Raw genomic sequence first — 27930 nt, 5'->3', positions numbered from 1 at the left:
GGCGGGCCCGGCCCTATGGGCAGCGGCTGCCGGCGGTGCGGGGCGGTGCGGGGCGCTGCCCGCGGCCATGTCCGCCGGGGCTGCACCTGCGGCGGGCGGCGAGCGGGACCCGGAGCGGGGCGGCGGCGGCGGCGGCGGCTCGGAGGGGGCTCCCGGGGATCCCCCCCGGAAGAAGAAGGCCCGGGCGAACTCGCTGCGCCGGGCGTTCAGCTGGCTCCGGGGCCGGCGGCGGCTGCCCAAGGACGGCTCGGGAGGGACAGAGGGAGCAGGTGAGGAGCGGGCGGGGAGGTGGCCACGGTGGCACCCAAGGAGGGGTCACGGTGGTGGCCACGGTGGCACCCAAGGAGGGGTCACGGTGGTGGCCACGGCAGAGGTGGATGAGGAGATTTCAGGGTGCTGCTCAAAGAGGTGTCGAGGTGGTAGTGGCTAAGGAGGGTCATGGTGGTGGCCACATTGGGGTTGGAGTGATGGCAAAGTGTTGGGTGGTGGCCAAGGGAGTGGGAGAGGAGGTGTTGGGGTGGTGTTCACGGTGGTGGCCAAGGCAGTGGGTGAGGAGGAATGAGGTTGGTGGCTGTGGAGGGCTCAGGGTGGTGGCTGTGGCCAAGGAGGAGTCACAGCAGTGGCCATGGAGGAGGTGGTGAAGGAGAGGTCAAGGTGGTGGCCATGGAGGCCGAGGAGGTGTTAGAGTGGAAGCCAAGGAGGGCCAGGCTGCTGACCCTGGAGGTGGCCAAGGAGGGGTCACCGTGGTGGCTGAACAGGAGTTGAGGTGGCGACCACGGATGTGGCTAAAGAGGGGGCACAGAGGGGCAGAGGTGGGGTGGAGCTGCTGGCCGTGGTGGCAGCAGTGGGTGAAGGAGGTGGCCGTGGTGGTGGCAGTGGTGGTGGCAGTGGCCATGGTGGCCATGGTGGCCGTGGTGGCCGTGGTGGCAGCAGGATGGATCCGGCAGTCCCTGGCACGATCTGGCGCCGGCCCCGGGGGCTGGTGCCGGTTCACTGGGTTGGTTCTCCTGCGCTGAGTCAGAAGGTCACTGGGGCTGAGGGAAATCTGGAGGGATGCCAGCCCCTGCCACCTCCTCCTCCTCCTCCTCCTGGGCTGGGTGTTTGCGTGCTCCAGGTGTGGCCCTTCCTGTCCCAGATAGGGCCCTCACCCCGGCCCCGTGGTGGCTGCTGCCTCCATTGCCCGCTCACGTCCCCGCCACCTTGGCCAGGACAATCCTGCAGGGAAGCTGCTCTGGGTCCCCTCATCCTGGAGCTGTTTTGGGGATCCAAGGGCTCAGCCAGGGAGCTTTGGCAGAGCCATGGCTGCTGGCTTGTCTGGTCATGCTCCTCTCCTCAGCGCTCCTTTGGCAGTAGTGGATGTCCCAATGAGGGAGGTATCACCCCAAAAACCCGTCCCACCCCACACTGTCGGGGACACCGTCTGTGTCACACCCCTGCCCTCCCTGCAGGCACCTCTGGCAGGGATGTTTTGGCTCTTTTGCCAAGGGAGAGGCCTCTCCTGTGGCACTCAAGCACAGCAGGGTGTCAGCTGGGACTTTCTTCCTCAATTTGCTCCAGGGAGTGAATTTCCAGGCATCCGAGCCTGCACGGTGTGTGGAGAAGCACACAGGGATCTGTGCTAGGACAGGAGTGGCTGTGGAAAGGGAAAGGAGGCTTGGGAGGAGCTGAGATCTCTCCTGGGCTGATCCATCAGATGCTGCTGGTGGTTCCTTCCCAGCCCTCCGTGTGTGGACGCCGCTGCCACAGCCCAGCACTGAAACCTGAGCAGAAAAACCGAGATGTGCCGGAGCATGTGATGTTCCTCCTCACGGCAGAAACGCCCCCAGCAGCTCTGCCAGCCCTTTTTTTCCATTTTTTTTTCCTTCCCCTGAAGTTGTACCGTTCACCAGCTAATCCTCAAAATGCCAAGTCACGGCCTGTCAGGGTCACAGCTCGGGGACCTCGCCAGGGCTCTGTCACTGCACTGCCACCCTGCTGTCCCATCAGATAATCCAGGAGAGCTCTCCTGAGTGCCCACAGCCCGTGCTGGTGATGGAGGGGCCGTTCAGTGCCCCAGCCCTGGGGGACTCTTCCCCTCTGTCTGCGCTTTTGGGACGAGAGGTGCCCCAAATTCCCTCACACCTCCCCTGATGCAGCAGCACGGATGTGCAGTGGTTGCAGCTTGCCCGTGTGACTGAATCAGCCTCCCCGTGCAGTTCCAGCATGGGGAGCACGCCAGGAACCCCTCCCTGCTCCAGCGCCTCCGGCTCCGCTGTGCCCTCCAGCACAGCCGGGGTTACCGGCATCCATCCGTCCATCCATCCGTCCATCCATCCATCCATCCATCCGTCCATCCATCCATCCATCCATCCATCCATCCATCCATCCATCCATCCATCCATCCATCCCCGGGATGGGGCTCAGGATGCCTCAGGAGCATCCCTGGAGGATGCCTCAAGGTGCTGGGCAGGGCTGTGGGAAGGAAGGAGTGTCAGCCCTAAGGGGGTTTCCTGGGGAGCAGCGCCAGCCGAGCCTTCCTACAGCGGGACTGGCTGGGAATTCTTCCAAACATCAGCTGGGAGCTGTGGGAGGGGGAGAGGGGGGAGCTGTGGTGAGCTCTGAGTGCCCTCAGCGTTCCCTGTGTCCGTGTGGTGCCAGGAATGTGGGATCAGGCCCGAGGCCCTGCCCTTCCCCAGGTGGGTTTGGGACAGGCCTTGTCTGACCATGCTGGGGTGGGGAGAGTTCCAAGGGATGGGAGAGAGAGGGAATTCAGAATTCATCCCAGGGCACGTGGATCATCCTGAGCATCCACCCTGCTGTGCTGTGGGTGCTGGCAAGGCTGGCATTGCTCAGCACTGAAAGCAGGCAGGGGGAGGATGAGAACATTCCCACTTTGGATCAATCCCATGGCTCCCTGGCTATCAGCAATCCCATCTCTGGCTGCCCAAACAGCTGAGCTGTGAGGAAAGGCTCCCTAATCCCCTCCATCAGCCGCCTCTGGGGGACACCAGCGGCTCTGGGAGCGGGGGTGGCTCCATCCCAGCTGGAATCGCATCCTCTGGATGCTGGGCCCTGTTTGGGTGGATGGGCCCTGCTGGCTGCAGGTGCTGTCCCAGCCCTTCCAGCCGTGTTTATTTCCACAATAGAAATAAAGAGCAGTGCAGAGCAGTGACTGAGCCCTGGGGTGGGAGCTGAGCAGCTGGGCCGTGCCAAGGGTCAGGCAGAGCAGGGATTTGGGGTGCCCGGCTGCTGCCACTCCCTGGGCTCATTTCTGGGTGCAGAGGTGTGGACACAGCTCTGGGATGAAGGATGAGCTGCTGCTGCTGGGGTCCAGTGCTTTCAGTCTGTTTTTTTTGGCTGCTGCTTTATCCAGCTTTCACAACATTCCTCTTAATTCCTTGATGAAGTAAAGGAATCGATGTTCCAGAAATATTAAATTAGGGAATTAGGGTTGGCTTTTTTTTTTCTTTTTTTTTTTTTTTTTTGATGCCAGCTTAGTCCAGCAGCAATGATTTCCTGAACCGGGGTGGGGGATAGTGATGTTAAAAATAAAGCTTTCAATGCTCACAGCTGCTTTGTAGCAGCAGCAAGTGCTTGTTGGGACTGGGGATTTGCCATGTGCAGGGGGAGCAGAGGGTGGAGGGGCTGGGCTGTGGTGGGGATCGTGCTCAGTTCCTTCATGGAAAGGGTTTTTAAGCACTGGGAGGCGTTCAAGAAACAGCTGGACGTGGCACTCAGTGCTCTGGGCTGGCTGACAAGGTGGGGTTTGATCACAGGTTGGCTTTGATGATCTTGGAGGGTTTTTCCAACCTTAATAATTCCGCGATTCTGTGCTGGTGCCATTTGATGCCACAGGGTGCACGCGAGCCCTCAGGGAAATGTGGGGCTGAGCTGTGGAATCTCCCTGGACAATTATTTCCTCCATCCTCTGCTGCCACGCGGGGTTTGGTGTAAACACAGTTGAGCTCCGAGGAGAGGGGAGAGGCGTGGGGATTGCTCCGTGTGTGTGTGTGTGTGGGAATGAGTTTGTTAATCTGCCAGAGGCACAGAGTGACACTTCAGCAAATGTGAGCAGCAGGAATCCCCTGGCTGGCCCGGCCTGGCACTGGTGAACAAAGAGAGGTGTGTCTGCAACCACAGCTATTCCACCTGGAGACAACTGGGAGGATTTCTCCTGAGAATAACGTTCCGTAAGATCCGATAAAGCGATTTCAGCGGGGTCATGTTTCCCCCGTGGAAGGGAGCTCTGGTTTCATAAGACAATATCATCATTGACTCCAGCCCCGGCAGCGATGGGAACAGAACCCGCTGCAAGGTGAAGAGCTGGGCAAGGATGAAGTGAAAAACCATTTCCCTGCCAAGCAGGAGCCAGAGCCTTGGGCTGGGCGCGCTGTGCATGGATAAAATCCACCTGACCCTGAGCAGGAGCTGCTCTCCCTCCACCTCTGGGGGCTGGAGCTGGACCTGTCATCAGCAGAGCCGGTCTGGACTCCGGCTGGAGCAGGAAATCATTTGAAACCCTTCTGGTTATGTATTTCTGTTAATGATTGGGGATCTCAAGTGGGGTTTTTGCGTTACCTTTGCCTCGCTGAGCTTTACTTCCCCGTGAAGGGAACAAGGGCTGAATTCCTTTCTCATTCAGGCAGCTCAGCTCCTGCTCTGTGTTTGCTGGGAGATGGGGTCAGGTTTAGAAATCTCCAGAAGGAGGGGGTGAAACAGCAGGAGGGATGGACAGAGCACCAGGAGGGACAGATCTGCCCCCTGTGACAGCACAGAGGGGTCCCCATGCCTGGACTGGCCTCTCTGACCGAGGGAATGTGTGACTTTGTGAAGATCAGATGTGCTTGGGGCAGTCACGCTGAGCTGACCAGATCTGTATCTCCTGAACAGCTTCTCTGCTGCTCCAAGCTCTTATCAGAGCTCTCTCAGTGAATCAAACCCGGGATTTCTGGCCTGGAGGAGATTCTGCCTGGAATCTCTGGCCCCCAGCTCCCCATGGGAGGCTGAGGGTGTTTCCCCTCCCTCCCCTCCCCTCCCCTTTGGGCTGCACTGAGGTTCTAACACAGAGCAGGGAGCTGGGGTGCTCAGCTGTCTCCAGGCTCCCTGAGCCAGATTTCTGCTCACAGCAGCCTCAGCCCTGGCATGCAGGGTCAGAGCAGCGCTGCCCTCAGCTTTCAGCAGCATTGGGGTCCGTGGGGATGCTGGAGCTCCCCAAGCTGCTCCCAAATCCAGCAGGGACTGAACCACGAGGCGCAGGTGGAGCTGCAGCTCCTCGTGGCTGTGTTACCCCATCACAGAGAAGCCACTCGGTATTTTTGGCACTCGCGGGGTGCCCGGGGCTGGCTCCTCCCGGAGCTCTGCCGGCACAGCCCGGGCACAGCCCGGGGGCGGCGACGCCTCGGTGGCCGCGCTCGTTCCCTGAGCAAGCGCTGGCACGGAGGGAAGGAGGGAGGGAGGGAGGGAGTGCGTCTGTTTTGGGAGTGGAGGGGGAAGTGTCTCCCTGGATCTGGGGCAGGCTCCAGCCTCTGCTTCTCCCAGGGAGAGAAACACAAGAGCTGCACCGGGAGATTTGTTCTGGGCGGCTGCAGAGGAGCCCCCTGGGGCACTGGGTGGGTCCGTGTTTTGGGATGGGCATCCCAGGGATGCTGAGAGGTGCTGGGCAGTGGGAGGAGGCCTCGTCCCAGCCTGGGTGACCAGAGGAGAAATGATGGCACACAGTGACTCTGATCTGCTGCTCGTGTCACCATGGCCTTGTTTCATCCCCGCTGCCCCGAGGTGGAAGGGCTGTCCTGTGAACAGGAGTGGAAAACAGGGAATATTTCCCACTGGATGCCCTCATCTCCTTAACAGCTCCCACAGCAGATGGGGCAGCAAACCCACAGGCCCAGCTGAGTGTGCCCTGGGCACCCAACCAAGCTGCTGAGGAGCTGAACCATCAATATTTCCATTGCTGAGGAGGAGACTGAAGTCCAAAGATTAATTTGGTGCCGATCACCTCGGGAGGTCAGGACAAAGCTGCTGGTTGATCTTTAATTTTTTCCTTTCTTTCTTGCACCACCTCCCCGGTTCCGTGCCTTTCCCACAAAACCCTCCTTCCTATTTATCCCGGCCTTTGATGAATCACCTAAGGAACATAAACATTGCCAGCAGGAATTGCCCACCACTGCCTGCCTGGCTGACCCCTCCCTGCCCTCGCAGCATTTAATGTTCTAATTAAAATCCAGGAGGGAAAAGTGGCCTTCGGGAAGGGGCCGTGGAGGGGCTTGGCCGGCTGCTGCGGGCAGATTTTGGAGCAGCAATTCCCGTGGCTTTCCCCCTGCCAGCCCTGGCTGCTGCTGGAGCAGGGAGAGGCTGAGGTGCACGGGAGAGGGTAGGAAGGTGCCGGCAGTGTGAGCAAGGCGCTCGTGACTCTCCCCAGAGCCAGGAGTGGCCGTGGGGAGGGCGCCGGGGGTTGCCACCCACGCCAGGCTGGCGTGTGGGTGCTCGCCCCAGCTTTGGGCAGCGGCAGGACCCAGCCCGTGGCCTCGGGCGCTTTGCTCCAGCCTTGGTGGTTCTGTCCCGGGCTGGGTGAGGTCTCCCCATCCCCAGATCCCACCGAGGGGGGAGGTTTGTAGCACCTGGAGCTGGGCACAGCCAGGAGCGGGGGCAGCGTGGCGACCTCCGGGGAGCGGCGAGCGCGGCTGGAGGCGAAATCCCCGCGCTGCTCTCGCCCTGCTCGGGGCTCTTTGGCCACCGGGGCGTCGCCCTGAGCCCGCTCAGCCTCTCGGCATCACCCAGGCATCCCCGGCGCAGGGATGGGGCTGGGAGGGTGCTGCGATCCGCCGGCTGATCCCGGCAGGCCCCTCCTCTCTGCCCGCACCATTGGCTCCGGCACGGCCGCCTGCGAGCGAGCGCTCGGCTCCGCCGGGGCCGGGGCGATGGGAGCCGGCGGCTGAGCCGTGGCCGGCCTCGGCTGTCCCTGCACGGCTCGGCTCGGCTCGGCCATGTAGCACCGCGGTGCCCTCCACCCGGCCGCGGTGGAGGCGGCAGCGGCCTCATGGGCAACGCGCACCGCAAGAGGAGCCCGGCGGGCACCAAGCCCGGCTCCTCCTGGCCCTTCGGCCGCGCCGGGAAGCCCAGGGCAGGTAGGAGCCCTGGGGATACCTGGGGACACCTGGGGGACACCTGGGGATGGGGGTCCCCGCTCCGGGAGCTGGAAGGGATCGCTCTGGGAAAGTGGGAAAGTTCTGTTCGGCTGGGATGGGCAGGAGGTGGGGGCGAGGGGAGGTTTCGCTGTGCCCTCCCGGTGCTGGGGGGGCAGGAGCGGCCCCCGAGCCCGGTGTGGGGCTGGGGGACCCCCCTGGCTGCGGGCAGGGCTGTGCCGGGAGCAGCCGTGGGCTGGCCGCGCTATCGGCACGGGATCAGCTGGATTAGTGACTGATTTGTTTTCCAAGTGGGATCCCAATCAGTGACTGATTTGTTTTCCAAGTGGGATCCCAGCGCTGCCTTCCTCCTCGGCCCCCCGCTCCCGCCCCCGTGCCTCAGTTTCTCTCTCTGTGCCGCGGGGATCCGGGAGTGTTTGCAGGGGCTGCTCCCCCCTGGCTCTGCGCGTCTGTCTCTCTGTCCGTCCGTCCACACACTGATTGCCCCGCTGCTTTATGCTGCGTCTCTAGGGATGCTGGAAAGCCCAGCAGGAAGCAGGGGTTGAGATCTTTTGAGATCTTTCCTGCAGGGAAAGGGTCCCACACCAGGCTGGACCCACTCGCGGCTCAGTGAACCCTGTGGGTTGCCCGGAGAGCTCCCTCCGTGGTCCCCCCATCAGAGCAGGGGGATGCCAGCAGGGAAGGTCTCTCACAGTAACATCGAGGGAAGGTCACTCACAGTAACATCGTCCCCATCCCGGGCTTGCTGACTCTCCCAGTGGTGTCATTAAACTGTCCCCGTGTCCCCAGCCCAGCCCGAGGCAAGGAGGAGCCTTGGTGGGTGCGTGGGCAGGAGCACAGGAGCAGCTTAGCAGGACCCAGGGGTAACTGGGGCTTTTCCCCCACCAGCCCTGTGGGATCCTTGGCCCTGCTGTCCCTCCTGCCCTGTTCCCCTTTGCGGGCAGGTGTGAGAGCTCAGGGTGAACAGGGCCTGGAGTCAACTCTGCACAGGCCTGGGGACAAAACCATCGGAGCAAAACCATCCCAGAGGTGGGGCCGGGCATGGGGAGACCCCGCAGGTGCACAGGGAGAGGGAGCAGGAATGTCCTGCCTGCGAAATCCGCTCAGTGCTTGGGGAAACTGAGGCAGGAGGTCACACATCAGCCGTGGCCGTGCTGGGACAGCACCTCCTTCACTGCAGGCTCTCCACACCCTCCTCTGGGCGGCTGCAGGCTCCTCTGGTCGGGCTCTCCGTGCAGGAAGGGCTCGGTGCCATTGGCCAGGCTGGGCTGGAGCTGCGATCCCGGCACATCCTCGCCCTTTCCACGTGCAGTTCCTGCCCAGAGCTCCATCTCCTCTCCATCCCCTGCCAGCCTTGGCTGTCCCTTGTCAATCCCGAGCCAGGACCGTGCCTCCCTTCCCCAGGAAAGCCCTGCTCCACCTGGGATGCCCCGGAACGGGCGGGATGTGGGACTCGGGAGGCGAGGGCTGCCTCTGGGGCCGAAGGCCGTGGGGTGGAAGGTGCTGAGAAAACATGGGGCGAGTTGTGTTTGTTCTCTGCCACGGCTCCATGGCAACGGCGCGGCGGCCACAAAGCCAAAGAATTTGCATTGTGTCGCTTCAGCGTTTCGGAGGGCGCAGCCGGGATCACCGGCTGGGGGCTGGGTGTGCCGGGCCCCGCCGCCGCTGCCCTCTCCCCCTGCACGACCCTGGGTGCCTCTGGATTTCGGGCTGGGGAATTATTGCATATGGCGGGCGGCTGGACCCGTGTCCCCAGTTCCTGCCTCTTTGGTGACTGGAAATTCATTTGGCCCTGCCGTGCCCGGTGTTGGCGCACCAGCCCCGGGCAGGCACTGGCAGGAGGTTTTGTGCTTGTGCCATGTGTGCACAGGTGTGGGTGCTGAGGGTGACACCCAAGCCTTTGGGTGCTGAGGGGACAGAGCGGGGGTCCCCAGGGGCAGGGTGGGCACGGCCGAGGGCTCCGGGGTGGCTCTGACGCTGAGCCCACCCAAACTCTGCCCAGCGGTGCCAAACGCACGCACCCCGTGCCCACCTCCCCATGCCAGAGCGGGGCCCGGCTCGCTCCGGGGGCATCCCCAGCCTCTCGCCCATGCTGGGGAAGGTCCTTGAGCCCCAGGGAGACCGGAGCCTCTTATCGCCTCCTTATCGGGACTCCCCGCCGGGCCCTGCTGAGTCAGGGCGCAGGAACGTGGCTGCGGGCCAGGCTGCGCCCCGCGGAGTCAGCGGCCATGGAGCTCTGGGTGTGGGGTCACCCCGCACCCGCCTCCCCTCGGTGGCAGCTGGGGTGGCTCGCAGGGGAAAAAAAAAAAAAAACCCATGAAATTGTTTGATTTGGAAGGGACCTTGAAACTCATCGCGTTCCACTCCACGGGCAGGGACATCTTCCACTATCCCAGGCTGCTCCAGCCTGGCCTGGAACACTTCAGGGATGGGGTATCCGAATGCCCCAGGGTTTCCTGTGGCTGTGAACCCCAGCAGCAGCAGCAGCAGCCGTGGAGCCCCTCGGCAGTGCCGGCTCCTGCGGGGCAGCTCCAGGGTGGGCTGAGCAGCTCCGAGCTCTGCCCGTGCCAGCGCCACGCTGGGCCGGCTCCGCAAACACCCGGGGGGCGGATGAGAGCAGGGCCCGGTCCCGGCGGGGGACACAAATGCCAGATTTACACAGGCGCTTCCTCCAGCCAGCATCCCGCTGTGTCCGGGACACCGAGCCCTTCCCGGTGCCCCTCCTGCTCCCGGGGCAGGGCAGGAGCGACCGGCGGCTGTCCCGGGCAGGCAGCTCGGCTCTGACACGCCGTGCCTGCCGTGCCGGGCCGTGCCGGGCCGTGCCGTGCCGTGCCTGCCGTGCCGTGCCGGGCCGTGCCTGCCGTGCCTGCCGGGCCGTGCCTGCCGTGCCGGGCCGTGCCGTGCCGTGCCGTGCCGTGCCTGCCGTGCCGTGCCGCCTTGGCACCTGCTCTGTGCCTCTGGGTTATCCCCCACCCCGTCTTGGTGGCAGCTCCTCTCCGTGTCCGTCCCCATGGGAGGATCGGCACCTCCGCAGCTTTCCCTGGAAAAGCCCCGCGGGGTTGGGAGCTGCTTGCAAGGACGGGGGATCCGTGCACGGAAAAAAACCTGCAACGTCTTGTCCTTAATCCGTCTGCCGGGCTGGCTCCTGCGGGGAGCCAGGTGCCTGCTGTGACAGGCAACGCCTCTGCCGTGGCAAGAGCACCCGGTGCCCTGCAAACACCGGCACGGGCCGGCACAGCCAGCCCGGAGCACCGGAGGGGCTGCAGACACCGAGGGGAGGCCATCAGGAGTGATGAAGCTCTGGGGAATGGATGGAGGAGGTGTTGGTGGCCCACCCCTGGTCACAGCGCCAGCGGTGTCACCCTCTGTGTCCCCTTCCCTCTCCCGCCCTGCGCTCCGCAGCTGGGATGTTCCCGCCCGGATCCGGCTCCTGCTCCTGCTCCTGCCTGGGGAACGCTGTTATTTACCTTCAAACCTGTTTGGTGGCTTCTCCGGGGTGGGGACGTGGTGGGCTGGAGGCTCTGCAGGGATGAGGCACAGCCGGGCACTGGGGGGGCCCTGCCCCAGGAGCCCCTCTGCTCTGCTACCCGCGTCTGGGGTAACTCAGGGAGCAGGGGACACTCTGTGCCACCTCAGGGCTGGCTGTGGGGCACCGTGGGACAGCAGCGAGGTCAGGGCCCGTTGCACAACCCCGAGTGCTCCTGTCATGACAGGAGCCGTGGCTGGAGGCGACTGGAGCCACGGCTCTGCTCCAAGTGGGATTTCACCCTGCACCAGCTCCTTCTCCAGGCCCTGCTGGCTCACCGAGGTGACACCAAGCAGCTTTCTGCACTGAGATTTAGAGGAAGAAAAAAACAATCCAAGTTTGTTTTCCCAGTTGAAATTAATTTTAGTTCAGGCTCTGCGTGGGATCGTGTTTGAGAGCCGAGCCAGCAGCAGGGATGGGGTGGTGTTTATTTGCTTGCTGGAGATGTTTTCCTGGCTGGAGCGGCCCCCAGGTGTGGCCCAGGGCAGGCTGGCAGCAGGGGCTGTGTGGCCAGAGCCACTGTCAATATTATTGTGCTCTTACCCTGCCTGGAGAGCTCAGGGTCCCCCAGGGTGTTCCAGGGCGTGGATGCTGTGCTGAGACAAGGGTTTGAGAAACAGATTCGTTGCCTTTAGGGGCTCCCAGACACCCTAAAGAGTTCAAGGTTGCAAAGGGAGCAGAGGGACAGGATGCTGGAGCAGAAGGGCTGGATAAGATCCCTTCCAAATCAGAATATTCTGTGATACTGGAGCAGAGCTCCATCAGGGTTCATCCATGTCCTGACAGCTCCATGGAGCTCTGAGGAATGGGGTCCATGGTGCACCCCACTGCTGTTATCAAGCAGAGCAGTCCCCAGGCCTGGATGGGAGAGGCCCATCCAGGGCCCCCAGAGAAGTGGGAGAGCTGGGAGGGACCCCCAGAGAGGTGGGAGAGCCCCAGCCCCGTGGACCAGGGGGGCTTCTGGCTGCTCTGGCTGCCGGGAGAAGGCGCTGAGAGCAGGACTCGGGTCCCCTTGGGGACCTCGCAGCCCCTTCCCGCCCGCCTGGCAGCTCCCCCTCCTCCCCATTTTTGGGCGGTGAGTCAGTGGCGGTGGAGGGGCGGGCAGGAGCCGTGGCTGCCGCCGCAGGACCCGCGGAGCAGGCAAGTCGGGGCAGTGCCGAGCAGGCAGAGATGGATGTTTGCAGCCCAGCCCGGCCAAACCTGCTGCTCGCAGGAGGCACAGGCCTGCCGAGGAGGGGGACAGGAGATGGGATTTTCTCCCCTGGCTCTCTCCAGGCGAAGAGCAGCAGAGTGAGAGCTGGGCCAGCACCGAGTTCTGCTTGCAGCATCGGGCTGGGCGGCCCTGGCCATGCTCCCGTGGGGTCTCAGCCCTTGTGGAGCCCAATCCCACTCTGGAACCTCCAGCCTGTCTCAGGCAGGGTGCCTGGGGGTCCCTGTGCCTCCCTGTGCCTTGCTCCGGGGATGCTCTGCTCCCTCAGCAGCAGGTACCAGCTCCGAGCTGGGGAGCCCATCCTTGAGGAGTGCCTGCCTCCTTATCTGGGAGAACGCCGCTGCCACGTGTGGCCCAGGCACGTGTGTCAGCCCAGCCCGGAGGGCACGGGGAGATCCGGGCTGCACCAAGGAATGCACCGGGGCCGGGACACCGGCTGCAGCCGGGCGTGTTGCTACCGGCAGCGGCTGCAGCTGAGGCGGCTTCCCCAGCCCGCCGGGACCCCTTTCCCTGCTGCATTCCCCCCGTTTCCAGCAGCTTTCACCGTGTGTTGACAGAGCCGGGGTGAGGCTGGCCGGGTGAGGATGATGAGGTAGCGAAGGTCACAGGGAGTGGGAGAAGCGGAGCTGCCACGAGGCTCCTCCGTGCCTGGGCAGCGTCGGGCCCTGGCTCAGCCCTGGATTTTCTCCTGGGAGGTTGCAGCTCCTCCTCAGCGGCGCACGCTGGAGAGGGACACATCTCCATCAGTGAGGGACATTCTCCAGGTCCTCTGCGTGGGCAATGGGCCACAGGCAGGGAGGTGGAGCAGGGCCAGCCTGGCTGCCAGCACCTGGAATGTCCTCAGAGCCCTGGAAGGAGCTTCCACCTGGGCTGCCATCAGCAGATCCACGGGGCTGAACTCAGCTGTACCTGGGCCCTGCACCAGCAGCTCAGGAGGGGCTGTGTCCCTTTACTGGGGGAGCTCCTGGTGCCATGGAGGGGGCCCTGTTGCAGTCCTTGGTGCCATGGAGGGGGCCCTGTTGCAGTCCCTGGTGCCATGGAGGGGGCCCTGTTGCAGTCCCTGGTGCCATGGAGGGGGTCCTGTTGCAGTCCCTGATGCCATGGAGGGGGCCCTGTCGCAGTCCCTGGTGCCATGGAGGGGGCCCTGTTGCAATCCCTGGTGCCATGGAGGGGCTCCTGTCCAGTCCCATCCCTGTGGGCAGAGCTGGAAGGCTGGACCCTGACCTGTGGAGCTGGGAGCAGTGTCCCTGCCAGCTGCCACCACCCGTGGCCCTTTCTGGGCTCAGGCTGCCCAGAGCAGAGGGCAGGGCTCAGCTCAGCACGTGGCTGCCTGCTTTGTGCATCCTCAGCCCTTTAATTATGTCCCTTTTCCACTTGTGCTGTGAAAAGAGCTGGGGAGCATCTGCCCACCCTCACCAGCACCTTCTGGGGGGCGTGTGGGCAGCAGGGCCCATCCTGCCCGTGCTGGAGAAGGTGCTGGCTCAGGCACAGCCAGGGAGAGCTGCTGCTATTTGGGGCCATGGCCATGCTGGAATTCCAGGGAAGAAATCCTCACTGAGCCCAGAGCTGCCTGGCTGGGGACACAGAGATGTCCTTGACAAGGTCAAACTGTCCCTTGGGCTGCACAGCACTGCTGGGACCCTGCACTGGGTGAGCCCACCCTGCATCGTGCTGGAACAGAGCCTGGCACAGCCCGTGGGGAGCTGCAGGGCAGGGACAGAGGGTTTGGCACAAGGACATGGCTGCCTGCTGGGTAAACACTGGGTGCTGTTCACTTTTTGGGGTAAAACCCCTGTAAATGAGGGGGATGGAGCTCCCAGAGGTGCTGGGCACCCACTGCCCTCCATGGTGGGGACAGTGACCGGCAGTGCCAGGGCAGTGTCACTGTGTGACCACCTGGCATTTCTGCCCCAGCTTTCACCTGCCTCCGCAGCAGCAGCTGGAGCTACTGGTTAGACTGGTCCCAGAGCTGGTTTTCCCCCGGTGCTGCCAGCCCTTGTGACCGTGACGTGGCCCTGTCCCTAAGGACAAACAGCCTTGGCCCCGTCCTGTGTTCCTGCCTGGAATGGGGCTCTCCTGGCAGGGTCCTGGGGGCACTGGGGACAGGCTGGGATGGGGAATGTCACCCTGCTGCCTGTGCTGTGTCATAGCCAAGGTGCAAAAGCCTCCCAGTTCCTCCCAGTTGGCTGCACTCTTGTGGAAGGGAGCGACTGGTTTGTGCCCAGCAGGGTCCTGGGGAGTCCCGAGGGTCCAAGAGGGAGGAGTAGGGGAAATGCTGGCCCCGAGCCTGGAAGAACAGATCCCTGTGGTCTGTGCCGTGCGTGGGAGGAGGCGGGAGGGCCGGGGGCCAGAGGAGGGGCCCCCTCTTCCCTTCTCCCGCGGCCGCGGAGCGCGGTGGGCGCAGCTGGGACTGTCCCCTCCTGCCGGGGACTGTCCCCTCCTGCCGGGGACTGTCCCCTCCTGCCACCGCGCAGCCGTCCCCGGCTCAGGCTGCTCCCTGCTCGCGAGCAGCTGCGCCGGGGCGTCTTCGCCTGGCCGAGCATCCTCCCGCCCGTGCGGATGAGGACGGAGGGAGGGAGCCGGGGGCCGCCGGCATCCGCCCCGCCGGTACACGCCGGGTGAGAGCAGCCCCAGCACAAGAGGCTGAGCATCCTCGGGGGGCTGCGGAGCCCCCCCGTTCCCTGGGGACCAGACCCTCTTCCCCCGGCCACCATGGTGGTTTTCATGGGCAGGAACCTCTCCTCGCTCCTGGCTTTCTTCAAGAAGAAGGGTGAGTGAGCAGCGGGCGGGGAGGGAGGCAGGGAGCAGAGCCTTGTCCTTACACAACCCCTGCCCGCCGGGGCCCCCCGGCCCGGCCCGGCCCGGGATGCTCGCCCACCCGCAGCGGGCAGGGGCGCTGCCATCCCCGGGGGAGGGCAGCGAAGGTCACCCCCGCCCTGGCCTCTCCCGGCGCGGAGTTACCGGAATAAATCACTGCGCTCCTCTCCCCAGCACGTCTGGGGGGTGTCAGGCGCGGGGCTGCCGAAACTGGGGGAGAAAAGCGGATGAGGGACGTGATGCTGGGGGGGCTGAGGGTGTCTTGTGTCCCCTGCAGGGATTTTGCACCGGCACGGGGGATCGGTGTGGCAGCCGTGCCGGGCGGGCCGTGCCCCGGTGCCCGCTCGCAGCGCCGGTGCTGGCGGAGGCAGAGGCCGGCATGGCGGCAGGGCGGGAGGCTCCATTGTTCCAGGCCTGCTCCTTTGTGTGCCGGAGACACAGCACGGCTGCCTCGCTGCCTGCCTGGGCTGGCCCTTGGCGATGCAGGGACACGGGGGGCACGGGGGGATGAGGGGTGGTGTGTGCTGCTGGCGATGTGAGCAGCAGGTGCCCCTAGCCCCGGGGTGCCAGCCCCGACAGTTTCCTGCGCTCGCCCTTCCCTTCCTCAGGATTGTTTTTGTTTTTTTTCTGGGCAGGAAGAGTTTGAGGCTTCGCTCAGGCGTGGAGCGGGCAGGGCTGTGCCACAGTGCTGCAGTGCCAGGGCTGGGTGATGCCAGGGTAGCCCCTGGGTGCTGGTGGTGGCTGTGGGGAGGGGGCTGCCAGGCTGGGACTGGAGGCTCTGTGCTGCCCCAGGCGTGGCTGATGGGGTGTTCAGCACCCAGCAGGGTTTGCAGCAGGGATTTGGCTCCTCTGGGATCTCTACCCCTGGATGTGCCTCAGTTTCCCTCTCCTGTGCAGTTCCCAGCCTGCCGGGGCATGGGGGGAGTCCCTGCTCTTGGGGTGATGAGCAAAGCCTGGGAATGATGCAATGCTCCAAAGGGAAAGTCATCCTCATCCTCATTCCCTCCACATTTCATCCCCTCCCGTGCTGCCCCTTCCCTGCTCAGCTGCCCCCAGCCCCACACAATTCAGGGGTGAATAACGAGGTCCTGTTAGCTCGTTAGCTCCTAACGAAGGCACTGGGGGAGGAGGGTGGTCCCACAATCCCAGGGAGAAAAGCAGCAGAGACATCCTGACTCCGGAATATCGACTGGAATGGGATGGGATTTCTCTCGGTGTTCCCAGCGCCCGTTTTGGAGCTGAGCAGGATAATGTCACCCCAGGGTGGCTGTCACCACCCGGTGCTGTCCCCTGTGGGTTGGGTGGCAGCGTGGCCGTGTCCCCCCAGCCCAGCTGACCCTGCTGTCCCCACAGGTGCTGCCAAGGGCGAGGGTGAGAAGCGGCTGAGCGTGCAGTACACGGCGGGCCAGGAATGTCCCGACAACGTCTTCTTCCCCAGCACGCGGCCCCCGCACCTGGAGGAGCTGCACAACCAGGCCCAGCAGGGGCTGAAGTCCCTGCAGCACCAGGGTAGGTGTCCCCAGCTCCAGGGCGGCCTTGGGGACACGGCGGAAGGGCTGTCCCCAGCTCCTGGCTGGCCGGGCGGTGTGGGCGGCGCACGGGGCTGAGCAGAGTCCAGTGCTGGTGGCTGGGCTGTGCAGGGGGCACTGCCAGCTCAGCAGCTGCTTCCTTCGGATCCCCTGGAGGGATTCACCTTCTGTCTTCCCTCCACAGAGAAGCAGAAACAGACCAAAAGTGCCTGGGACCACGGGGACACCAGCAGCCTCCAGGTGAGCCCTGCCAAGTGGTGCTCCTGGGGGTGAGGGGACACAGGGGGGCTCTTCTGTCCTCTCTGGGTGGTGTTTGGGGGCAGGACCATGTCCAGGGGGGTTGTGGGGCTGGAACTGGCCGTGTGTCCCTTGGTGTTGTCCCCTTTGCCCCATGAGGAGCTGTTTTCCTCATGCTCAGCCTTGGCACGTCCTGCTCTGCCCTGTGGGGCTCTGCCGTGGCCCCCCCTGTGCCTGCATCCCCCTGGGTGTCCCCTGGGAGCCCTGACTGAGGAAGGGTGACCTGGTGGCACATGGGGACTGTTGGCCATACCCAGCCTGGTGCCCCTGCCCCTCCCTGGCTGCTGACGAGGGGAAACTCCCCCTCCTTTGGCTGAGCTTTGGCAATCCCTGGGCTCTGACCCCGCTGCCAGTGCCTCACCCTGTTTGTGTTTGCTCAAGCTGCTGCCTCTGGTTGGCTCTCAGCCCCTCTAACCCCGTGGAAGTGGGGGACTGGGAACCCCAGGATGGGCAGAGCCACAGGGGCAGTGAAGTTAACTTCAGGTTAACTCTGAAGTGTCTCTTCCCAACCTCTGCCTGTGCCAGGGCTGCTTTGGAGGGACGGGGACACAGCACGGGGCTGTGTCCAGGGAGTGCTGGGGATCCTGCCTGTCCCTGTCCCACACCCCTCTCCCAGCCATGGCAGCCCTCCAGCCCTGGGCTCTGGGGCACAGCAGGGCTGGGAGCACCCACGGAGTCATTTTGGGCTTGGCACGGGGGCAGCTCCTTCAGGTGCTCCTTGCACACTCCAGCCCCCTCTCTCCTGCCCTCGGGGGGGGCTGCAGAGCCATGCAGGGTCCCAGGGGCTGCTCCCAGCCCTGCTCCTGGTGGGAGGACTCTGGATGCCGGCGTGGCTGACTCAGCCTTTGGCCCTCGGAAGAGCTTTTGTCTCGCTGCAGAGTCAGTTCGCGGCGGGGAAGGGGCCTGGCCGGGGCTGGGGCAGCTCTGTCCCCACAGCCCGGGCTCTGCTGAGCCCTCTGTGTCCCCACAGTCCTGTGCATCCTCGGAGGATGACAGCCTGTCCTTCCGGAGCCGGGCAGCCTCCTGTGCCACAGACAGCACCTCTGAGGATGCGCTCTCCATCCGCTCCGAGATGATCCAGCGCAAAGGTACCCGGCCGGGCTGTGCCAGGGGGCTGCCAGGGGGCTGGGGAGCGGGGCAGGGAGCTGGGCTCTGCCCTGCTGTGCCCGCGAGCCAGCACAGGGATTTGGGGGCCCTTGGGAGAGATGAGAGCAGCTCTGGCTGAGTCAGAGCGTTGGGGCTGGGCGAGGGGGATGGACGGACAGACAGACAGTGTCTCCTCCCTGCTCAGACTGTTCAGTTGGTGCCTGTGTTCCAGTGCCTCAGCCTGGCTTAGCCCAGAGCACCTCTGGCAGTGGGAAGTGCTGGGGATACTGGGGACACTCTGGCCAGGGCCTCCCCCACACCAGCTGGACCCTCTCACACCTCTTGCAGGTTCCACCTTCCGACCACACGACTCCTTTCCCAAATCCTCAGAGAGGGCTGGCAAGAAGAGGAAGGAGAGGAGGACGACAGTGCTGGGCATCCCCCAGCACGTCCATAGGGAGCTGGGTAAGCTTTGGGGCAGCAAGGCGGGATTTTTAGGATCTGTTTGCTTTCCCTTGGCATCACACTGAGGTCATCTCTCCCTGCTCCCAGGTCTCAGGAACAGCCATGGAGCCAAGGGACATCCTGAGGTGGATGGGCGAGGGCCAGCAGGCTGTGGGGACAGCCAGGCAGTGCAGCCCCTGCTGAACGGGGGGCAGGTGTCGGGTGATGCCATCCGCATCCCCACCATCGATGGGAAGCTGCAGCCCCTGCCCGCGGCCGGCGGCGCCCGCGTCTGCCTGGGAGTGCTGGAGGAGGCCGATGCAGCCCTGCAGAAGCACATCAACAGGGTTTACTACGATGACAGCTTGCTGGGGAGGAAGACAGCAGCCAAACTGTCACCCATGGTGAGGCCGAAGTCGCTGGCTGTGCCAGGCATGACCACCTACGCCAACCCCCCGGAGATGCTGGTGGGCCCCGTCATGTCCATCTCGCCCCAGGGCACCTACATGTCCAAGATCATCCCCAACGCCATCCTGCCGCCCATGGTGGACGTGGTGGCCCTGACGAGCAGCAGCGTGCGGACGCTGAGCCGCTGCAGCCTCGTGTCGTCCAGCCCGGCCTCGGTGCGCTCCCTGTCCCGCTTCTCGGAGCGCGGCCCCCGCAGCCGTGAGCCCTCCTCCTCCAGCGACAACTGGAGCCACTCGCAGTCCACGGAGACCATCGTGTCCAACAGCTCCACCATCTCCTCCCAGGGTGGCTGTGACCACCGGCAGCCCGAGGTGGGGCCGCATGGTGAGGCGGACCCAGCAGCTCGCTCTGACACCGACCAAATCAGCATCTACAGCTCCACCAGCTTCGCCAGCTCCTGCTCCAAGCCTGCTGCCAGCCTCGCTCCCACAGCCCCTGGGCTCCTGGGCGTGGGCAGCGGCCGTGCATCCCCTGCCTACAGCACGAGCAGCCAGGCGGAGGGCTCGGACACGGCCAGCCTGGCCAGCGAGCGCTCCTCCACCCGCAGCGTGTCCCTCAGGAAGATGAAGAAGCCCCCGGCCCCTCCCCGCAGGACCTACTCGCTGCACCAGAAGGCTGACGGGGAGCCCAAGGTGCTGGGGCTGCCCCCCAGGCCCGAGCGGCGGCCCCAGCGGGAGAGCAGCGCGCCCTGGTCCCCGCGCCCTGAGCCCTTCAGCCCCACGGGCGAGGATGAGGTGTTCTCCCCAGCGCTGAGCGAGACCAGCAGCCTCCGCTCCGAGAGCCTGGCCGGAGCCAGCTCCCCTGAGGCCCCTCGGGGCCGGCCCGGGGTGACGGTGGTGCTGAGGGAGCCCCAAGCTCAGGCCAAGTGGAGCTGCCCCGATGGCTCTGACCGCACCATGTCCCCCTCCAGCGGCTACTCCAGCCAGAGCGGGACGCCCACACTGCCCACCAAGGGCTTGGGACCCCCGGCTGTGTCGCCGGGCAAGTCTCAGCCCCAGAAGCCAGACCGGGTCTGCTCCCTGCAGTCGCCTGCGCTCTCCGTGTCCTCCTCGCTCACCTCCATCTCCTCCTCAGCCTCGGACCCGACCCCCCCCGAGGTGCTGACCACTCGCTCAGACCGGTTCATCATCCCACCGCACCCCAAGGTTCCTGCTCCCTTCTCCCCGCCACCCACCAAGCCCCAGCAGCCCCCGGCCCCCGCCGGCCCCCTGCAGCCCTCACAAACCCCCCCAGCGCCCAGCACTGCCGGCCAGGAGACCTCGGCCAAGCCCAGCAGCAAATCCCCACCGCCATCACCGCCGCCTGCCTACCACCCGCCTCCCCCGCCGGCCAAGAAGGTGGAGGGGAGCCCCCAGAGCAGCAGTGAGCCCCCCGCCGACACCGCCTGGCCCCCGCCGCCACCGCCCACCCCCGAGGAGCACGACCTGTCCATGGCAGACTTCCCCCCTCCGGATGAATCCTATCTCTGCAGCCTGCCCGATGCCACCTCGGCCCCGGCGGACGGGCAGACGGCGACACCGAGCCCGGGGGCTGCTTCTTCACCATCTCAGCAGCAAGAGCCACCCACCGGGGCTCCACAGCCTCCACACCCCGCCGAGCCCCTTCCCACGGCCCCCGTGCCCCCGCCGCCGCCGCCTCTCCCGCCGCCCTCGGCTCCGGCCCTGCCGCCCCAAATCAGCCTTAAGAAGGCGGCCAACGGCCCCCGGGCGGAGGCCAAGAAGGAGCCGGTGTCGCGGAGCAAGAGTGGCCCGGCGGCCAAGGAGGACGCCAGCCTGCCCATCGTCACCCCCTCGCTGCTGCAGATGGTGCGGCTGCGCTCCGTCAGCGTGGAGCCCGCGGCCGGGGCCGGAGCCGGGGCCGCGGCCGGGCCCGAGGAGCGTCCGGCCCCTCAGAAGCCCGTCCGGCGCTCCCTGTCCAACCGGCAGCCGCCTCCCGCCCAAGACGCGGTGCCTTCCAAGCAGCTCCACCACGCCGTGCACCTCAAGGCCGCCGCCTTGGCCTCCGCAGAGGCCGCGGAGAAGCCGCCGGGCGGCCGAGCGGCCCAGCCCGGCCCTGAGGGGCCCGCCGGGGATGGGCAGCTGTCCCCCAGGAGCAAATCGCCGGCCTCCACCGCCAGCTTCATCTTCGCCAAGAGCTCCAGGAAGCTGGTGATCGAGACGGCCTCGTCCCCCGAGGCACAGGCCGACCTGAAGAGGAACTTGGTGGCCGAGCTGATGAATTTCTCGGGGCAGCGCTCGGCAGCCCCGGCCGCTGCCGCCCCGCAGGGCCCCGGGAAGGCGCAAACCCAGAGGAAACCCGGCAAGATCCCCCCTCCAGTAGCCAAGAAGCCTTCGCTGGGCTCGGGGCCGGCTCCTTCCCCGAAGGCACCGGGGGCAGAGGTGTTGGACGGGGATGCCAAGGTGGAGGAGAGCAGGACTAAGAGCGAGCTGGCAGGGACGGAGGGCAGGAACGGCGCGGAGCCGCCGGCTCAGAGCCTCCCTGCACAAGGTACGTGGGGTGGGAGCCACGGGATGATGCTGCTGGAGGTTCAGCCTCGCTGCTCAGCATCCTGAGCTATGCATTCCCAAGGGATAAACTGGACACCCCGCACGGCTCCTGGGTTGTGTTCCAGCTGGGACGGGGCCTGGTAGGGCTGTGGGAAGCTGGGATTTGGGGTGGCTGATGGGCTCTTTCCTCCTGCTTTGCAGACAGACGGGGAGAGATGGCCTGAAGGATGACACTGCAGGACTGGAGCCCCCACGGACAGGAATCCAAATCTCTCAGGGACCTGGGCAGGTCAACGGACGAGTGTGGAACTGGCAACTAACTTAATACAGGAAGCAAACAGCCTTAGCCTCCACGGCCTTGATGATATTTATGCAAAAATGGTGTTGGTTTCACTTTCCTAAGTACTACAGCTTTATTTTGCCTTTTTTTTACTGGACTCGAGGCCCGTGCCCAGAGCCAGCACCTCCTCCCTGCCAAGCTGATGCTCGGTGTGGGTGTGTGGAGCTGAGCAGCCACACCCAGAGGAGTTTGGGGGCCAAAGACATCGGAGCTGGGGCTGAAGATGCTGGAGCTGGAGCCACTGCTGCTGGCCAGGCAGGCCCACGAGGAATGGAAGCACTTTGGACAAAGAATGGGAAGGCTTTGGCCACGACAGCACCTGGGAAGATGAAAACAGGAACAGGAGGGGATGGAGGTGCTGGTGGGGAGGGATCAGGGCTTTGGCTCTTGATGGAAAGGCCAGAGGGGCTCATGGTCAGCACTGGCTCTGGCCACTCACCACTGCCCAACAGGAGGAAGGGCCTGGCTGCCCCTTGAGCTGGCCCTGGGCTCTGGGGTAGAGCCTTGATTCTGTTTCTGTAAACTCGGGTCACATTTTGATTTCTTTGATTGTAAAAAAAAACTAAACAAAAACCAAACAAAACAACAAACCCAACCAAACCAAACCAAAAGCAACTGACCCTCTGCCGCCGAGTAGCTGCTCAGAGCTCTGTACCTGGCTGGTAAAAATGATGACCGAAGCTTGCTGCCTCCTGTTCTTCCTGGCTTATGGTTGCAGGTCCCTTCTGGTGCTGCTGAGCTCCAGGGAAACTCCTGGGCTGGCTCCCAGCACCACTGCCCAGTAAAACTCCAGAGCAGGGCTGGCTGCCAGCTCCCCTGGACAGATGGGCACAGCCACGTGCAGTCAGCTTGACATTTTATTGGGTTTGATGACAGACAGATGGTTCCCGAGTCAGTGTTTAAGGCCCACACCCTCCACGGGCTCAGGACAGCCCCACGGGTGCTGCCTGGGCTCCTGGCCAAAGAGCAGCACCAGTGGGCTGGGGGTGGAGCAGGGGACGGGGCCTGCCAGGCTGTCCCCAGCTCTGGTAGCAGCAACACAAGGTTGGAGAAGCAGCTTTTCCCTTCTGCCCTCACCACAGCAGCCACACATGGCACCCCAGCGGGCAGGGAGTCCAGTCTGTGGCACAGCTGGGTGGCCCCAAGGCCATGGGGATGAGTCACATGAGGCCCTTGGGTGTGGTGGCACCTCCAGTCCCCAGAGGCCCAGGGGGATGGATGATGGAGGCAGCTCTGGGCGAGAGGCTGCAAGTTCAGTCCCAGAGCCCCCAGGGCCGAGCACTGGTGGGGAGATGACTGGGAGGAGCCTGGCTGAGCTGCAGGAGTCAGGCAGGAGGCACCAGAGCAGCCCTGGCACTTGTTAGCTGATGCTGCCACCCCTCAGGCTTTTACAGGAGACACTCCCCAGCTTGGTCAGGAAGTTTCTCTGCTTCCACTGCGCCACACAATCCTCAGAGATGCAGAAATCGGCCTGGGGAGCACAACAGGGAGCAGGGTGAGCCCTGGGAAGGTTCATCTCCTCCACAGTAACATCTGGGGTCACCCAGAGGTGGGGACAGTGTGGAACTCCAGCCACTCCCAGGCCTCACCTGCAGCTTCTCAAAGACCTTTTTCTTGGGTTTGAGCTCCTCGTCGGGCTCCCCACCCTCGTAGCCCTCCACGTAGACGCGCTCCCCGGCACAGCACCCGGCGGGGGGGTCCAGGGGCTCCACTTGACGGGGCTCCCCCACACTAAGGAGAGGTGTGGAGACACCAGGGTCACCCCAGGGTGCCGGCCCTGAGGCAGGAGGGGTGGTCCAGCCCTGGAGTGCCCTGTGTCCCTCACCTGGAGGCACACAGCACCATGCCCTGCGACTCCACCCCCCTCATCTTCTGGGGTTTGAGGTTGCAGAGCAGCACCACGAGCCTGTCCTGCAGCTGCTCCTTGGGGACAAAGTGCACCAGGCCGCTGACCACGGTGCGGGGCTCAGCCTCGCCCACGTCGATCTTCTCCACGTACAGGCTGTCGGCATCTGGGTGCTGCCAGGGGGAGCAGGGGTGGGAATGGGGTGGCTGGAAAGGTGCCAGTCCCACCAGGCACACCCCAAATGTCACCACAAGGCAGGGTTCCTCCCCTCTCCCTGTACCTTTTCCACACTGATCACTTTGCCCACACGGATGTCCAGCCGGGATGGGATCACGTCCTCTGGCTCTGAGTTCTTGGTGCTCTTCTCTCCAGGCTCTGCAAGGGTGAAGGGAATGGTCACAACACTCAGCACAAACCCAGGCAGGTGCTCAGCCCCAAATGCAGGCCCTAGGGGTAATTCCATCCTTGTCCCTATACCAGAGAGCAGAGTCCCTCCTGTGCTGGCTTTCCTCACCTTTCCCAGAGTTCTCCATGGGTGCTTTTGAGTCTGGAGCTTCAAAACTTTTCTCTGACCTCAGCTCCTGGAGGGAGCTGTCCCACTCAGCCCTGCATGGCCAGAGCCCCATTTCCCTGAGCTCCCAAGGCCCCCCTTCCTCAGGCTCCCAGCCCCTCCTTACTGGTTTTGGATGGGGTGGGATATGCAGCACTGCTCAGCTTCTTCAGCTCTGGGCAGTTGAATTTCTCTCTGATGGGGTCAAGCAGTTTGTTCAGGGCCACTTCCACAGAGTTCTTCAGGTCTCCAGGGTGCACAACCTGTGTCAGGACAAAGATGTTCCTGTCTGAGGCCATGGAGACCAAACAGGGTGGGAAGATGAATCCCAAACCCTTGACCTGATTCCCCTTGGTCATCAGAAGTTTCTGGACACTTCTACCTCCAGCCTCTGCTGGGAACAGCTGGGAAGGGTTGAAGTGCTGCTCTGCTCTGATGTGCTGCTGTCCTGACCTCACACCCTTCACTCACCCTCTCCCCCAGGCTCTCCTGCCTGGGAGCATCCCACACTACAAGCCACGCTCCACACCTCCTCCCAGTGCAGATTTCCATCTCCCAAATTGCTCCCAGGAACCTCAGGCAGAAGGTTCAGCCCCTCCCAGCACTCACCTGCTCAGCAAAGTCCTTCTCCAGGGCCTCGTAGGCCGTGTAGGTTTTGTTTCCTCCCCATTTTTCCTCTCGCAGGACCACAAACTCTGGGACAAAACAGGTTTTAAAGCTCAGATTAACTCAAGGCTCAGCTAAACCACTCACCCCACCCTGCCCAAGAGCAGGGGCTGGGCAGGTGGTACTCAGGGGACACACTCCTGTCCCCTCCTCTTATCCACACCCCAGTGTGGGGACCCCCTCACCTGACTTGAGGGGGAAGAGGACATGCTTGATGAAGGAGAGGACACCATTGTTCTCCACATTCCCTGGCTCACAGAAAGCCTTCTTCAGCTTCTTTTTCACGTCCTCCTTGCGGTCCAGAAGATCAATCTTGGAGTCCTACAGCAAGAGATTTCCTCAGCCCTCCACCCAAGCTTTTACCCAGGAAATTCATGCTGGAGTTGCTGCACCTTCTTAGAACCCATGTGAATGGGGAGGAAGATCTCACCTTCCCTGGGATGGTTCCCTCTCAGCCCCCAGCCACCAAGCTGTCCCCCCAGAGCCCCCTGAGCACAGCCAGACCCAGGACCAACCTCTTCTGACGAGCTCATTTTGCTGCCTGTCAGCCCAGGAACCATGGGGTTCATCAAATGGACGCGCTTGGCATAGCCCAGGGAAGGGAGGTACTGGGAAAACACGAGCAGGCGAGTCAGACACAAGCCTGATTCAGCTTTAATTCCCAACCCCTGTTTGCTCCTGGCTCCAGGTAACTTTGGGATGTGGGGTAACAGCACCCAGGAAGGGCAGGGTCACAGCCAGGGATGTGTGGCTGCACAGGAGCAGCACAGAGAGCTGTGACATCAACCAAAAACCCACACCCTTCTCCCAATGGATTTGGGAGTGGCCAAGGCCTCCCTCAGGCCCCAGTCTGGCAGAAATCCCCCCATTCCTGACCTTCTCTGCGAAGGTGAAGATCTTCCTCTGATCCACCCCTCCAAACTGCGCATCCACCTTGAGATATTCCTCATCCAACGCCTGTGGAGAGACACAGAGCCTCGAGGCTGGACCCAGAACAGTCCTGGCCTGTCCCTCAGCCTCTCCTGGGCCACTCCCAGCCAGGGAAAGTCAGGAACATTCCAGACTGTTTGCTCTGTGCTCAGGCCAGCCTTTGTGCCACCGCCAGCTGTGACATTGGGGTGGACAACAAGGACCTTGGCACTCAGCCCCAAACACCCCCGTGGCCCTGGCTGTGCCAGCACCTCCCTGGCCACCAGCCCTGCCTCACCTGCAGGCCTGGGTAGAGCAAACCACTCAGCAAGGGATGCTCCACCTGCTTCACCACCTCTGCCCCTGCCTTCTTGGCGTCGTGCTGCGTCACCACGGAGGACAGGCGGTACACGTCCAGGGTGTACTCCCTGTGGGGACAGCACTGTCACCAGGGGCATGGGGACAGCCCTGAGAGCTGCTCCGGGGCACAGCAGGCATGGGGACAGCTCTGACAGCTGCTCCTGGCCACGCCACTGTCACCACAGGCAGAGTAGGGAGACAAAACAATTCCTGCTCCAGCTGGGGACCAAGGACAAATGATCCAAATCTCAGGCCCAAGAGCAGAAATAACGTGGGCTGAAGAAGGATTTGGCTTCATGGGTTGGAGCTGTAATTGGACAATTAACTCCAATATGCAAATGGAGCAGAACTTATAAAAGCGAGAAGTTTTGTGACCAAGTGTCCATTTTGTGACCATTTTGGTTCATCTTGGGTGGGCTCTTGTGCTGCCCAAGGTGGATCCATTGAGGCCTTTTAATAAATCCCTACTTTTAGGGATAATACCATATTATATATAATAGTATTAGATACTTGTATATTTATATATTACATCTATCTATCTATCTGTAACATATATACATATTTTACATATATCTATATTTATAGATATAAAATATTAGATAATTCTAATAAATTCATACTTCTAATGATAATACTGGATAATACTACTATATATTATTAGACATATATATATATATAAATATAATATTAGATACTTCTAATAAATGCCTACTTTTAGGAATAATACTGGGTTAGATATAATAGTATTAGATACATATATATATATAAAAATATATAGTTAATAATAATAAATAATATATAATGATTTTATATATGTATATATATGTATATATACACACACACACAATATTAGATATTTTTAATAAATGCCTACTTTTAGGGATAATATTTGATTATATATATTAGATAAATATATATATATCATATTATATATTCCTAATAAATCCCTACTTTATTCTTTAACTCCCCCCAGCCTCTGTCCTAGCTCAGCCTCCCAGGGCACCCCTGGCTGCCCAGGACTCACTTGCTGAGCTGGTAATCGGTGCCCCGGACGAATCTGAGCTTCTCCAGGGGCACCCCGATGCTCTCCAGCATGGCTTTGATGACTTGCTCGTAGTACCGGGTCCGCAGCTCCAGCAGCTCCCATGGAGCCTTCATGTTGTCCAGGTAGGCGTGGAGGTCAGCAAAGAGGATTGTCACCTAGGACAGGGGACAGCGGGGGTCAGGGGAGCTGTCCCTGCTGGCTGCAGGTGCCACCCAGCCGGGTGGCAGTGCCCCACCTCGCAGCCAGCCTTCAGGAAATCGGCGATCTTGGACATGGGCACGAAATAGGCCACGTGTGGCTTGCCCGTGGTGGCCGTGCCCCAGTAGATCTTCAGCTCCCGCTCCTTCAAGATGGACATGAGCTTCTCCTCGCCCAGCACCTCCTGCCAGGGGACAGAACACGCAGAGCTGCAGGGACAAATCCCGCTGGGACAAATCTCGCACGCCGTGTCCCGCGGCCTGCCCTGCCTCAGGTCCCCCCATCCCGGCCTCCCCACGCCCCGATCCTGCTCCGTTCCCCCTCTCCGACCCCAATCCTGCCGTACTCCTCCCGGTACCCCCATCCTACCCCAATCGCCCCCGCTGCAGCCTTAACCAACCCAGCCAGCCCGGATTCCTCCGCCCGACCCGGATCCCGCTCGTCCCTCGGATCCAGCCCCAATTCCTCCGCCGGACCCCGGCCCAGCCCCGCTCGTCCCTCAGATCAGCCCCGATTCCTCCGCCCGACCCCGGCCCAGCCCCGCTCGTCCCCCCGGCCCAGCCCCGATGCCGCCGCCCCGGCCCCATCCGCCTCCCGGTACCTGCAGGTTCCGCGTGATGAGCTGATATTTCTCCTGCGGGCCGGGCGCGGGCTCCATGGCGGCGGCTGCAGGGCAGGACACGCAGTTACCGGAGCCCCGGTTCCCCCTAGTATCCCCCGGTTCTCCCCGTTCCCCTCCCCGGTTCCCCACCCGGTCCCACTGACCTGCTCCGGGTTGCATCAGCCCCACTCGGCGCTCGACTGCCGCGCCTAAACCCTACCGAGCGCCGAGCTGCCGATGCAAAGAGCAGGATAGGGGGGGCACGCTCCTCCAATCAGAAAGCGCCTCGCGCGGCGAGGAACCCGCGCTCCGCCAATCAGAGGGCGCCTCGCGCTCCTGTGGGCGTGACCTTGGCGCCGTTAAGATGGCGGCGGGTGAGCGCCTTTCCCGCCAGGCCCGGCCAGGCCGCGGCCACTGCTTTGGCTCAGCGC

At 63.0% G+C, this 27930-nt stretch overlaps 2 protein-coding genes across 2 annotated transcripts; one reads left to right on the top strand and one right to left on the bottom strand.

Annotated features, from left to right (window-relative positions):
• Nucleotides 1-22004, top strand: NHSL3 (NHS like 3). The gene is given in 8 exon segments (XM_077189791.1): nt 1-39; nt 41-269; nt 16028-16183; nt 16388-16443; nt 17471-17588; nt 17935-18051; nt 18139-20985; nt 21186-22004. Coding segments are annotated over 8 exon segments (3570 nt in total). The 5' UTR covers nt 1-15; the 3' UTR covers nt 21209-22004.
• A 159-nt stretch (nt 22005-22163) lies between these two features.
• On the bottom strand, nt 22164-27772 carry YARS1 (tyrosyl-tRNA synthetase 1). The gene is made up of 14 exons (XM_054648346.2): nt 27664-27772; nt 27500-27564; nt 26936-27082; nt 26680-26855; nt 25594-25723; nt 25263-25343; nt 24902-24994; nt 24572-24707; nt 24330-24415; nt 23848-23983; nt 23451-23545; nt 23150-23343; nt 22914-23055; nt 22164-22795 (listed from the first exon to the last, which is right to left on the bottom strand). The coding sequence occupies exons 1-14, from the start codon at nt 27677-27679 to the stop codon at nt 22685-22687; spliced, it is 1608 nt and encodes a 535-aa protein (XP_054504321.2). The 5' UTR covers nt 27680-27772; the 3' UTR covers nt 22164-22684.
• Nucleotides 27773-27930: the final 158 nt, after the last annotated feature.

Source organism: Agelaius phoeniceus, chromosome 22 (genome assembly GCF_051311805.1).
Source record: "Agelaius phoeniceus isolate bAgePho1 chromosome 22, bAgePho1.hap1, whole genome shotgun sequence".
Classification (NCBI taxonomy): domain Eukaryota; kingdom Metazoa; phylum Chordata; class Aves; order Passeriformes; family Icteridae; genus Agelaius; species Agelaius phoeniceus.
The sequence above is the reverse complement of the archived record's forward strand: the minus strand, read 5'-3'. Positions and strand labels throughout refer to the sequence as shown.